Source organism: Staurois parvus, unplaced genomic scaffold (assembly GCF_062004578.1).
Source record: "Staurois parvus isolate SC_StPar_1 unplaced genomic scaffold, SC_StPar_1.0 ptg000249l, whole genome shotgun sequence".
NCBI classification, from domain to species: Eukaryota; Metazoa; Chordata; class Amphibia; order Anura; family Ranidae; genus Staurois; species Staurois parvus.
Genome location: NW_028318045.1, coordinates 11,867,146 through 11,880,377, shown reverse-complemented (window position 1 = coordinate 11,880,377; position 13,232 = coordinate 11,867,146). Strand labels below are relative to the sequence as shown.

General features: G+C 38.7%; 1 protein-coding gene across 4 annotated transcripts in view; it reads right to left on the bottom strand.

Annotated features, from left to right (window-relative positions):
- Window positions 1-1,587: 1,587 nt before the first annotated feature.
- PHF21B (PHD finger protein 21B) overlaps window positions 1,588-13,232 on the bottom strand; it is a 192,844-nt gene continuing 181,199 nt past the window's right edge. For all 4 annotated transcript variants that reach the window (XM_089680777.1, XM_089680780.1, XM_089680778.1 and 1 more), the window contains 2 exons: window positions 9,192-9,295; window positions 1,588-7,501 (listed from right to left, as the gene is read on the bottom strand). In XM_089680777.1, coding sequence (XP_089536903.1) covers window positions 7,268-7,501; window positions 9,192-9,295 — 338 coding nt within the window. In that variant the 3' untranslated portion in view covers window positions 1,588-7,267. The remainder of the gene's footprint in view (window positions 7,502-9,191; window positions 9,296-13,232) is intronic.

The following is a 13,232-nucleotide window of genomic DNA, read 5'->3' as shown; positions in this document are numbered from 1 at the left end:
ATGCACAGGTGTCTATGCAAGTTGCATCTGAAACCAGCAAACGTAGCGCAGGAACTACTTTTCAAATCAGTGTGACTCCGACAGATGCACCAATTAGAACGGTTCCATTGCCGATCACTGGGTGTGACTTGTCATGTGATTTGAACTGTCAAACGGGGGCTTAAAGATGAAAATTAAATAGGACTGAAAACAACCTTTGGAATTACATTAACATATGAAAGTATGTGTGGCCTCTCGACTCTAGTATAACGGCTCATGCACACAGATCTGAATGCAGCGACATTGTATGCTATGGGCTCATGTACATTGCTCCATCTTGGTCTGCAGTGTTTAGTTACATACACCAAAACTAGAAACAGAAAACTGTGTTCATGGCACTGCGCATATATTGTATTTTACGTTGTATGCAAATACCTGTGCAAAATGACTAATAGCAACCCTATTGGCTTCTGCCACCGCTCAGGGCCAACAAATATCAGTATCGACATGAAAATGTCAACAATATGTAGATGTTTAAATCTCCCCCTGAATTAGTTATTTATGTGGCACGTTCAGGATGACCTTGGCCTTGAGTCATTCAGAATGGCTGCGGTCATTCTGTGCATGTGCTGTATGAAACACTCATTCTGGGTGAGATGTAAACATCAATAGTTTGTAATCAGTGGTGGTACAGCTGGCTACACATTGGTAATATTTACTTGTCGGCCCTGAGCAATGGCGGCAGCCAATGGGGTCCATGAAGGGCGTACACGTGTAAATGTTTGCAGTTGCACAAATGTTGCATGTGTACAGCATACAGACTTTCTACACAGGATCCCACATATACACAACACTCTCATGAGCATAAGCCCCAACACTGGCTGAGAACTGCAGCAACGCAACCTTAACAGGTTACAAACAATTTGCAGTAGCCTAGTTAAGAATTCTGTTAAGGGTTTTTTGTGAATTGGAGGAGAGGCCACTTTTGGATTGCACTGAAATGTCTGCAGTGGCAAAACCGTGTATGTAATTAACAAAAGCAGGATTCTGTCAAGGATGAACCTCATTTTTTACTGCAGATGGCAGCAGGAGAAGAGAGGGAAGATTTGTGAATCATCACCTTTTCTCCAAAGTGATTTCTATTGCTGTTAAAGGATTTGAATAAGCAAAACAAAGTCCTCTTAGTAGATTAGTATGCATAAACACAATGATCAGAGATGTGATTTCTCACTCATTAGTGTACATATTTCCATTACTTACACAGGAAATGTAGATCGCATAAAGACACTGCACTTTGAGGAAAGAAGGGGCTCACATAGAGGGCAGAAGTGTTTTACAATGAAAAGTTATGCAGGCTGTTCAGTCTGAGTTTGTCTCACTTAAAGCAGATTTTCTGGTGGTGTTCTCATATACTCCTGGTTAGTAATCAGCTTGTGTTCGGTGCAAACCAAAGTTCATTTAAACCTGAAAGTTAGCAGTCATTGCTGGGCCAATGATCAGTGGGCGGGAGCTTGATGAAACACCTTCAAAAAAAGCTAAAGAAAATCATTGATACCCCAGTGAAAAACAATAGCAATTTAACATACATCTCAACACCGTCAACAAAGAAACTGTCAATCAAGTTTTAATGCATCATAGATAAGTAAAACTACATTGGCATATTTAGGACAAACACTTTTTTTTCTATGCACACTAAATGGACTGTCCCCTTAAAGTAAAACAAAATAAATAAGACTACTTTTAACAGTCCAATACATTTCTTCATATATTCCCCTCACATTTTCTAGCTGCACATTTTAAATTTTATTCAAGAATAAAATAACTTAAAAAAAAATTTTTAACCTAAAAAACTACATTGCAAGCCATTATCTGAATGCATAATTGGTGTAAAATAACCAATGTATAACAACTGTGTTTATTTTATCTTTATGTCAAGTCTGTTTTTTTATTTGTTCATCAGTAAAAGAATATAAAAATCTTGGTCAACCCATTGTTAAGTGTATTAAAATAGATTTGTATAGTACTGCACAGTTTCTCCCGGAGTTGTGAAAATGGTGGCGGGGGCCCCGTTATTACTGATTGACCACCAAAGTCCCATTTCATAAGACATTCACAACTGTGTGATATGCGGATGTGCGACTGAGCTGCTCTGCGCGGCCGTATTGTCATGTTAAATTTTCCTCTCAATATGAGATCAGAGTGATACTTTCACAAGCAGGCTGTTTTTGAAGCATATATGTTAGCGTCAAGTAACAGTAAAAAAAATAAACGTACACGTTGAACATGCTGCTGGGATGAGTGAGGACACCTCAGGTACAAATGTACATATCATTCCACCCAAAACGGATATCTGAATTATGGATGGACACTGCTATGAATTAGTTACTGACTTCTTAAATCAATAGGGGACTGTACAACAGATATCCCCGTTTTATTTTCATGTTTTGGATGAGCAAGCAGACTCACTTCTTCCGCTGTATGTTGGTAGCATAGAATTAAACAACAACAGGGTAAAGTCTGAAATAAAATTCAGGTTTTCGGCACTGGACTGCTTGAGAGAATTAAAAAGCCAGCAAGTAATCTTACCTGCAAATTCCCACACAAATATGATCTTTGAGTGAACTGATCCATCATAACTGCTCTGTTAACTAAAAACATGATTTCTAACACTGATTAAACTGGGCAGCCAAAGACTTAAAGGAGTGTTCAACTTTAATTCCAAAGTTATATGAGATACCCTTTCTTATAGGACCACTGAGAAGCCCCTCTCTTCCTTCCATGATCATTTGTTTTTTGCTGAATTAGGAGCAGTGCCACAGCAGGTGAAAACTGGTATGGCAGCAGGTCTGGCCAGATATACTAGCACTCATGGTGAGTTCTACATTTAATTGAATGGTCTAATGTTTATGATGGGTTGTGAAAAGGCAGCATCCTGCTGTTTGACTGGGGGTTTGAAGGCATAAAGCACAAGCTCCCCTTACATTTAAACTGTAAAACTCCTTAAAGCAGGCAGTTAAGTCTTACTATAAGAAGACCCCTGCTTCAGACTGCTTCTGTGCTGTAATACAAAAGGCTCAAAATTTCCTCATCAAATACAACCTTAGGGTTCATGCAGATGAATACAATGTTCTGCATTAAGATCTGTAACTTATAAAGATCTGAACACAGCTGTATTGTGTTCTATGAACCCATGCACACTTGCCTATATTAGTCCACAAAAAAATCTGCATTCAGGGATAGATGTATGGACTGTAATTTATGTTGTGTGCATGTAAATAGTTGTGGTAACATTTACAGTCATACAGCACAATTGCACTCTATTGGGCACTGTTGCCCAGGGCTGACGTGTCAATCCTGACAATGTGTGGCCAGTGGTGCTTCGGTGCAGATTGCACAGTATTATGTTTACATGTCAGTCCTGAATAAGGAATTGGTGTGATGGCCATGCATATGCAGAAAAAACTGCATTGAGACATTCATAAATGACTGGCTGATGTAATTCTGTGCATGTGCCGCATAAATGACCCACCAAGGGCCAACATGTAAACATCAATAGTGTGTAAATCAGCACAGCAGGCACTGCTGCTTGCATAATATTGGTATGTAGATTTTGACTCTGACTAGTGGTAGTGGCCAATAGAGTGCATTTGCACCATACCAATGTAAATGTTACCACAATGTTACATGCGTACAGTGTTCAGACATGATGTTGCACAGAATCCTGCTACCAAAAAGATAAAACATTATGAATATTACAATCTGATTATATAATCTTCATACAGTCTTCCTATAGTCATTACATTACCTATGTACTGAATCTATGCAATTTATATCATCTTCAGCATGTTGCTGGTAAATCTGATGGAGATCACATTATAACATGTGTGACTATTTTAAAGTTAATGTATAGCCAAAACATTTTTTTTTTAGTTTTGGATAAAGGAAAGGGTTAAAATCCCCATTAGGTGATTTATTTTTTTTGTTGTTGTGGTCTGTGTCTAGCTAGGGAGATTTGTTGACAAAATATACTGTATGTCCCTCTGAATGGAAAATGTTCCCTGTCTGATAGAAAAAAAATTGTCTTTACATACACTTTAAATCCTGCTGTGCTTTGTTCCCTGTGTGGACTCGCACAGCACCATCATATTTAAAAGGACATGCGTCTAAAATACATTTTACCTGCAGTGGCATTGCTGATAAACACCATGATCATATCACTGAGAAAGAAACTAGGAATGGGAGACAAGGGCCCTTCTCTGATTCTTACATTGGGGGCCTTAGATACACTTTTTTAGTATTTTTTTTTTTTACAAAGTATCCATCACTTTCAAAGTGCCTTATTCATCAGTCATACAAGTGATACATTTATACTGTTGGTGACAGTTGTGTTTGGAGCTGCCACCAGAAAGCTGGATGAATAGTTGCCTGTGTCCATTTAAAAAATCCCTCTGACACATCCCTATTCCATATCATTCTTCTTTGAACTCTTACAATCTCTTCCTTTGCTTCCTTCTTATTCCCGATATCACGTCATGCAAGGATTTCTCAACCAGGGGGGTTCCCCAAAGAGTTTCTAGTGGGTACTTTTCCACCGAACATTAATGTAAGGGACTCTTCTCCACTGACCACTAGTGTTTGAGGACACTACAATTTTCATTGACTTTGTCTTTTTTACAGCCATCATTATTGTTTGGTTCAGTTTGTAATTATTACAAAATACATTTTGTAAAGCAGGATAGTGTTGAAAAATCATTCACCCTGTGTCTCAAATACTCAAGGTATGTCACAATGTTTATTCTCTTTTATAATCGTTCTAGAAAATACTGATTACTCTATTGTACTGTAGATGTAATACATTTTAGCAGAGGTTTTTAAAGTCCTGGAAATTAGTTTGATTGGGGTAAAAAGGTAGAGAAAAGCAGACCTAAAGTGGACCTGAACTGAAAAAGTGAAGATTAAATATCTTATAGTAAACATTTGGAAATGTTAATTGTGAACAAGCAACTCCCTGAAAAAATTACTTTATCTCCTGAAAAATAGCAATATGCCTCTTGTGCCTAGGCACGTCTGTGTCATTAGCCTTATAGCTGTATTTCTCCAATGCCAGCTCTAAGACTCTACTGTCTCTGACTGTTAAGCTCAGGAAATTTGGAGTAAGATTTGGTGATGTCACTACCATGTTGCTGTTTTGCTTGCTGGAGAGGAAGTTGTACCCAAGGGCCTGCAAAGCAAAGGTCTCCCTTGGTTTGCTTCATCCACTCTGGTGGATATGTGCTTTCTAAACCTCTCCTGCTACTTAAATGTTCATCTACCAATCATCAGGTTTGAGGAAGTAAAGCCCTGCCTCTTCCAAGATGGCTGCCTGCACACAATCACACAGAAGAAGAAGACATGCTAAATCAGTAGTAGGGAAAAGATCAGCCTACTGACAATGGAGCCTATGGGCAAACCTTTTGACTAGTCCTTTGGCCTAGGTTCACCTTTTTTTGGGCACAAATTTCACAATTCAAGTCCTAGTTAAAGTGCAGGCAGGCTGAGCAGTAGTTTATGTACCTAGGAGGTAATAGCTCAGCTAAATAACATATGAGAGGCCAAAAGTAAGAATGATGCAGAGCAGGAGGAATGTACTGATCTGGACACCACAGGCTCAGCTCTCCCCTGAACATCAGGTCAGGTGGTTCTCAGAAACCAGTTTTGGCAAGTAAATTACAATGTCAACACCTCAACCAAGCTGACTGATGAATGAGTATTTCAAAAGTGACAAATTATCCTTGAGTACAGCATAGATTAAATCTGTAGGTGTAAAAATAAATGGTCTTAACAAAATACATTTCTGAAAGGTTCTGATTAATTTAGAATCTTGACTTCAATAAACAATTTTCTTGATGATCAAGAAAACAGGAAATGTATGTTGCAATTGCAGGTGATCCATTGTCTTGTGACCCTTTGAGTCCACTGACAATCCTGTGGCCTAATGTGGTGCTAGGCTTGGCTGACCACTGTTGCATCAGGAAGACTAGCTAATGAATATACAGAAAATGTATCGTTTTAGAATTCGTACCTTTAAAAATAATGTGACCGACTCCCCTGCCCTCACAATTCCCTTTCTCTAATAATCAAAAACTTAAAAAAAAAAACTATAATTCAAAACAAAATGCTATATCAGATATGTAAAACTCCACTTGAGGCAGTTTTTCTTTAAATCTCCTGTACCATAAAGCAGAATCTTCTGCAGCTTAAAATAAAAACGCATATTGTTCCATTCACATTACATATTTTACAATAAAAATGCAGTACAAAAAAGGTTAAGGTTTTTTTTGGCATATTGTCTGTGCTGGCAAAAGAAAGAAAAAAACGAGAGAAATAAAAATATATGTTTAAAAAATAAAAAAGAGCAAAAAATTCTTCTTTACCAAAATGTAAAATAAGTCGCTCTAGCAAAGTTACTCACTTTGTCAATATTATATCTTTCAAAGAAGGAAATGAGAGAACAAAAAGCTGCATGACAGACATCGATAGCAAAATAAGTATAAAGGACCTTAATGAAGTTAAGGAATTGTACAGTCGTACTTCGATAAATAGTCGAGCGTATACACAAGCATCGGCATGAAAATACTTCGATATCCCACTAGAAACGCTAAGTTTATACAGTTTTCTCTTAATATATCAGCTGTAATAATACTGGAAAAAATCATATCTTTTTTTGTTTGAAGGCTCTGAGTAGTTCCTAACATTACCCCTTATTTTTCTTTAAAAAAAGAAGCCCCTTTAGACAATGAACCTGAATACGTGTGGCAATTTTCACTTCAAAGGGCTATTAGGAGTCCGAAAGAAAAACAACTCTTAATTTTTCCATTATCTTATCCATAAATCCCAAAATACAGTCCTGAAGCCCCATTCGTACTATCATATTTCAGCCTTTTGACACATGAACAAAAGCTGAATTGATTTAAGCAAGACCCAACTTTCCCCATGCCTCTTGCTTTAGTTTGGCCCTTTTTTGCTTTGTTTTTCTTGTCTGCTGTTTTTTTTTAATGATCCATAAGTAATTAAGGCCAAAAAGTAAAATGAAGAAACTCATAAGCACTGAAGGTGTTGGCATGTAGTGTAGCACGCCCTGGTCTCTTCGCTATTGCCGCTGTCACAACCCACGTTAATGCGTTTGCGAGTTCTGTTGATGAGCGTGTACTTGTAGAGTACAAAATGACAAGCAGTCCTTTCATTTTTTTATTCTCGTGTATTCCTTCTTGGCAAAATTTGCTTAAAGTTATTGTTCCATCTGGCTGTGTCAATTGTTGGTCTGAGGCTGCTGCAGGCCTTTGTGTAAAGCAGGGGTGGCGGTGGAGGGTTTGATCCAGGGGACAGTTAGCAAGGATGAGGAGGAGGAGGTGGTCGTGGTTGTCATAGTAACCTGAAGCATCTGTTCGTTTTGTATCAGTCTAATGAGACTTTTGAGGCGTTCCAGTGATGACTGAGTTCCTCTCTGCTGTGCCAGCAAGCTATTCTTCAGCTCTAAGCATTTCTGTGACAGGGAGAAAATACAATATGTTGCTTATTGTTAAAAACCGGATAAGAAAAGTGTATGAATGAATACGTGCAGATTGGACCGGTATGTGATAACTGAATGTGCAGTGCTCTGTATTCAGGAAGTGTGCTGTTAACACTGCTCCGAATAAGCAGTTTAATTCTCAGTGTACACCCAGTCAAATGTGAAAATGTTGCATGGAAAAAGCATCAAAGGTTGCTAAGTGTCTGCCATTTTAAACTTGGTAACCAGTCATACTGCAGGCAAAATCTCTATAAATACAGATATACTCACCTACTAAATAGCCTGTGAAGATGGAAGCAAACAAACACAGGAAATATATACAAACTCCATGTTACTGTTAGGACTGTTAGGTTGTTGTAACCTACAGCTTAGAAGCAAGAGTGCTAACTGCTAACTTACTGCTCCAAAGTAACATGTCCTGTGATTAGCATGACCCCTAATGGTACTGGACAGTATTTGTGCACATATTTCACTTAAAGAAACACCACCCCTGTATCATACAATATTTGATTTGCAGAAATTAAGCCACTATTATAATCTTCAGCATTCAACACTTCCAGGCAGCAGAGAGACACAGGCATCAGACACACCTAGAAGTGCTGGGTGCCGAAAATTATAGCAGCAGCTTTTGGTGCAATAAAGATGGCACTAACAAGTGTCATTCATGCCTTTTATAATACTGTGTTTGTGTATATATTTGTAAAATGGCAAAGGGGTATTTTAATATTTTTAGGACTAAAGAACATTTTTTCTCAGGTTACATCTAGGTGAAGAACCCCACAGTGCTCCGGGACTCCTGTGTCATGGATGTCCCCGTTTAAATGCTTATACAGTTACTTAAAGATCTTTACTTTACTAACAGAAATAAATAAATAAACTAAAAGTCACCAAAAATAGGAATAGGTGGGGCTAGGCTGTAAGCATTTATGCAGTGCTCATGGTCTGCATTCGATTCCAAACACACAATCTGCACGGAGTCCATGAATTGCTTCCCTGTTTGGGTTTTCTCTGGGTGCTCTAGCATTCTCCCACAATGCAGCGCTATGTTAAAGAATATCTAAAGCCAACACTTTTTTCTTTGTTTTGGACAGGTACTTAAAACAAACTTTTTGGGTCTGTGTTCCTTTGAGCAGATTTCACTTCTCTTTCTGTCTTGGAGAACATTAAGTGATAGAAAATGTAAACGTGAGGAGGAACACCTTTTTAGCTGTCACCAAAAAGGTGTCCCCATTGAAAGTCTTCCTCTCATGTTCTGTTGTAACAGAAATTCCATTTTGGATTTCCCACTGACAATAGACAAAAAAAAAAAAACAACAGATAGAGAGGGTAAATTTTCCTAAAGGGACACAGATGGCAATAAAAACCTAAGTATTTTTAACAATTCAGTTTAGGCGAAAAAACGTGCTTTAGAAATATTTAAAATGGCTTTCTCCCAGTTGCCTTGTTGTATATATGCATGACTGTAACAGGGTGTAGGAGACCATGGTAATGCATAACATTTTAAGCTCTTTCTGGTGGCAGTGGCAGATGTGATTGGTTCACTGTTCTCTGTAGTGCTGTAGAATAATTGCCGGCACTATATAAATGTGTCAAATAAACATAAAATAAAGTACAATAAGGTCAGAGGACTCAATCAAGATTTCCACACGATTAAAAACATTACCTTTATAGCTTCTCTCAGAAGTCTCTCTTGATCTTCTAGCTGTCTCTGTTCATTCTTCAACTCATTGCCTTTCTTCAATAACTTTCTCTTTTCCTCTTCTTTCACTGAAAAAGAACACAGAGAGTCAGCTGTCTGCCACAAAGACAGTTTGATTGTGCTGCAAAGGAGATCAGCAATAGATGCAAGAGGCAAAAGAAAGAACAGAAGTATATATGCACTGTGGCAATGCTTCCAAATAATTTTAGACACATATGTCTGAGTGGCAGTATGAAAAAGCTGTGTCAAATATAGAAACCTTGGGTTTTCTGCTAGTTCCAATGCACAGACACAATATGGCCAAAAGTTTGTGGACACCTGACCATTTCATCTACTCTACGGCCAAAGAGACACTGCTCAAAAAAAGGAACACTTTTAAGTCAGTATATAGCATCAAGTCAATGAAACTCTTGGGATATTGGTCTGGTCAGTTAAGTAGCAGAGGGGATTGTTAACCACTTGCCCTCCAGAAGATTTACCCCCCCTTCATGACCAGGCCATTGTTTGCTGTTCGGCACTGCGCTATTTCAACTGATAATTGTGCGGTCGTGCAATGCTGTACCCAAACAAAATGTATAAATTTTTTTCACACAAATAGAGCTTTCTTTTGGTGGTATTTGATCACCTCTGCGGTTTTTACTTTTTGCACTATAAACAAAAAAAGACCGAAAAGTTTAATAAAAAACAATATTTTTCACTTTTGGTTATAAAAAAATATCCAATAAACTCAAAGTTAGTTATAAATTTAGGCCAAAATGTATTCTGCTACATATCTTTGGTAAAAAAAATCTCAATGCATGCATATTAATTGTGTAAAAGTTATAGCGTCTACAAACTATGGTATATATTGGAATTTATGTAGCTTTTGTTTTCTGACTGCCTATCACATTTCTTGAGGTGCTAAAATCCCGGGGCAGTACAAACCCCCAAAATGACCCCTTTTTTGAAAGAAGACATCCCAAGGATTTTGCAGAGAGGCATCTTGAGTCCATGGAACATTTTATTTTTTGCCACAAATTGTCTGAAAATGACAATTTTTAAAAAAATTTTTTTACACAAAGTGGTCACTTTAATGATATATTGCTCATGCATGCCATGGGTATATGTGGAATAACACCCCAAAACGCATTATTCTACATCTCCTGAGTATGGGGATACCACATGTGAGAGACTTTTTGGCAGCCTAGCTACATACAGGCCCCCAAAATACACATATACCGCCTCCAGGCTTTCAAAGGGCATATTCGCTCATATCACTTCCCCACTATCACAGATTCGGAGGTTCTAAAATGCCAGGATAGTACAAACACCCCCCAAATGATCCCTTTTTGGAAAGTAGACACCCCAAGGAATTTGATAAGAGGCATGGTGAGTGTTTTACAGATATAATTTTTGTCTGAGGGTTTTGAGAAATAAAAAAAGAAAAAATACATTTTTGTTTTCTTTCTTCATTTTCCAAAAACATGTGGCAACAAATGAGATCTGTAAAACACTCACCATACCTCTTAGCAAATACCTTGGAGTGTCTACTTTCCAAAAAGGGGTCATTTGGAGGGGTTGCTTCTACTATCCTGACATTTCAGGGTCAACATTAGAAGCCTATGCCACACATCACCCAGTCTTGAAGACCAAGCCTTTTCTGACACTTTTTGTTCACATGAAAAAAAGTTTTTTTTGCTAAAAAATTACTTTGAACCCCCAAACATTATATATTTTTTTAAAGCAGAGGCCCTAGAGAATAAAACGGTGGGTATTGAACTTTTTTACGTCCCACAGTTTGTACACCGATTTTTTTAAACGCAAATCTTTTGGGAAAAATACACTTTTTAGAATTTTAATGCCTAAAAACACAATATATTGCCCTATTGTTTGATAACATATAAAAGATGATGTTACTCCGAGTAAATAGATAACAAACATGACATGCTTTAAAACTGCGCATGCCGGTGCAATGGCAACAAAGTACATACATTTTTATTATCAATAGGAGACGCATTAAAAGCCTTTACAGGTCACCAATTTATATTTACACAGGAGGTCTAGTGCTAGAATTACTGCTCTCGATCTGACATTCACGTAGATACCTCACATGCATGGTGCAACCGCTGTTTACATACCGCAAGCGCAGGTGGGCAAGGGTGCTTTTTTTTCCCATTATTTAGATTTTTAAAATTATTTTTACACTGTCCCTTTCTTTTTTTTTTCAAATCAGTTTTTTTGCTATCAAAGGGAATGTAAATATCCCCTCTGACTGTAATAGGCATTGACAGGTATTCTTTTTTGAGAAATTTGGGGTCTATTAGATTCTAGATATCTCCTCTGCCCTTACATTATCTGATCTCACCAAGATCGGTGTGATCAGATGCTTTCGCAATTTACACATGGCGCTGTTTATATCTTGTGAAACTAAACTGATGAAATGCTTGTAGCTTCTGAATTATTAGACTATAGAGATGATTGGAGTCATTCTGGTCTCTGATCAGCTCTATAGTCAGCCAGCAGATCTGCCAGCTGCATTCTCAGATTCCCCTGTGAGACAAGAGAGCCCAAGAAAACTGTGGAAGGCAGCAGCTCGTAAGAACAATTCAGCAGCTAATAGGCCACTAGCATTGCTTTTAAATGAAAGCTGACCGCGAGCTGAAAAAAAACGATGCCGGTAGCTGCAGGCATCATCCCGGTATAACCACTCAAAGATCAGCGACGTACCAGTAAATTGCTGGTCCATATATGTAACAGCAGAGAACAAGGGCATACGATGAATCTGCTCTGTGGACCAACATGACTGCAATTCATTCTATTCTGTAATGCCCATGCTGAGGGTTAGGCCCAAAAAAGTTTTTGCATTCAGAAACTGTGATCGGTTTCCATGCAAATTGTCTGGTAAGAGCTGAATTTTGGTGGGCAGTGGTGTATTTTTGTGCGTATAACTTGCTTTGGCCCACATTCAATTGGTACAAATCTTCCATGCAAAATAACGGAAGGGCTAAACGCTAGTGCTGGCAGCGACAGGGCTGATCCTGCTAACACTGCGTTCTTGGGGACACTGTAAAAAGGAGGCACTAGTGTAGTTCTGTTCATGATCTTTATATTGAGCCGTACAAACACTATACTAGTATTGGCGATAATCAGCGACCTATAGCGTGAATGTGATAGTGTGTGGGCAAACGCTAGCTGACCCTGGCTGGGAGGGGTGCTAACTGACCCTGATGTTATCTGATGTCGATAGTGGCAGGAATACAGTGATCAGTGAAAAATGTTATATACTGACACTAATGTACTAATGGCACTGGCTGGATGACGAGGCGATCAAAGGTTAATAGGGGTGATCAAAGGGTTAAATGTGCTAATCTAACGTGTGTAAAATGTAGTGCTTTTACTTGGTGCCGTGTTCTCTCTTCTTTCCCTGGACTGACCGGGAGGGGGGGGGGGCGCAGGCACGTTCACACCCCATAACGGGAAGCAAAACAAGATTACATCGTTTTGCCAAGAACTGATGCTCACCTGCAAAATGTGGGTAAGTGGGTGGCAAGTAGTTAGAAAAAAAAAGAAACCCTTAAAAAAAAATTTTACACATAGTGATCACATGATCACCGGGATCTTCAGCAGTGTCAGTGTGGGAGAGCCCCCTTGTGTTAGTACAGCCACAGCGACCTACGGGTACATTGCAGGCGAAAGGTCGGGAAGCAGTTAAGTAGTTTCAGCTGCTTTGGTGCACTAGATGGGCAACAATGAGACGACCCCCAAAACAGGAATGGTTTTACAGGTGGCAGCCACTAACATTTTTTTCCCTACTGATCTTTTCTGACTGTTTTTCAATAGTTTTGCATTTGGCTTGCACAGGCAGTCCAACTCCTCCAGGATGGCACATCAATATGTACCATTGCCAGGTTAGCTGTGTCTCTCAACACAGTCTCAAGAACATGAAGGAGATTCCAGGAGACAGGCAGTTACTCTAGGAGAGCTGGACAGGGTAGAAGGTCCTTAACCCATCAGCAGGACCTTTGT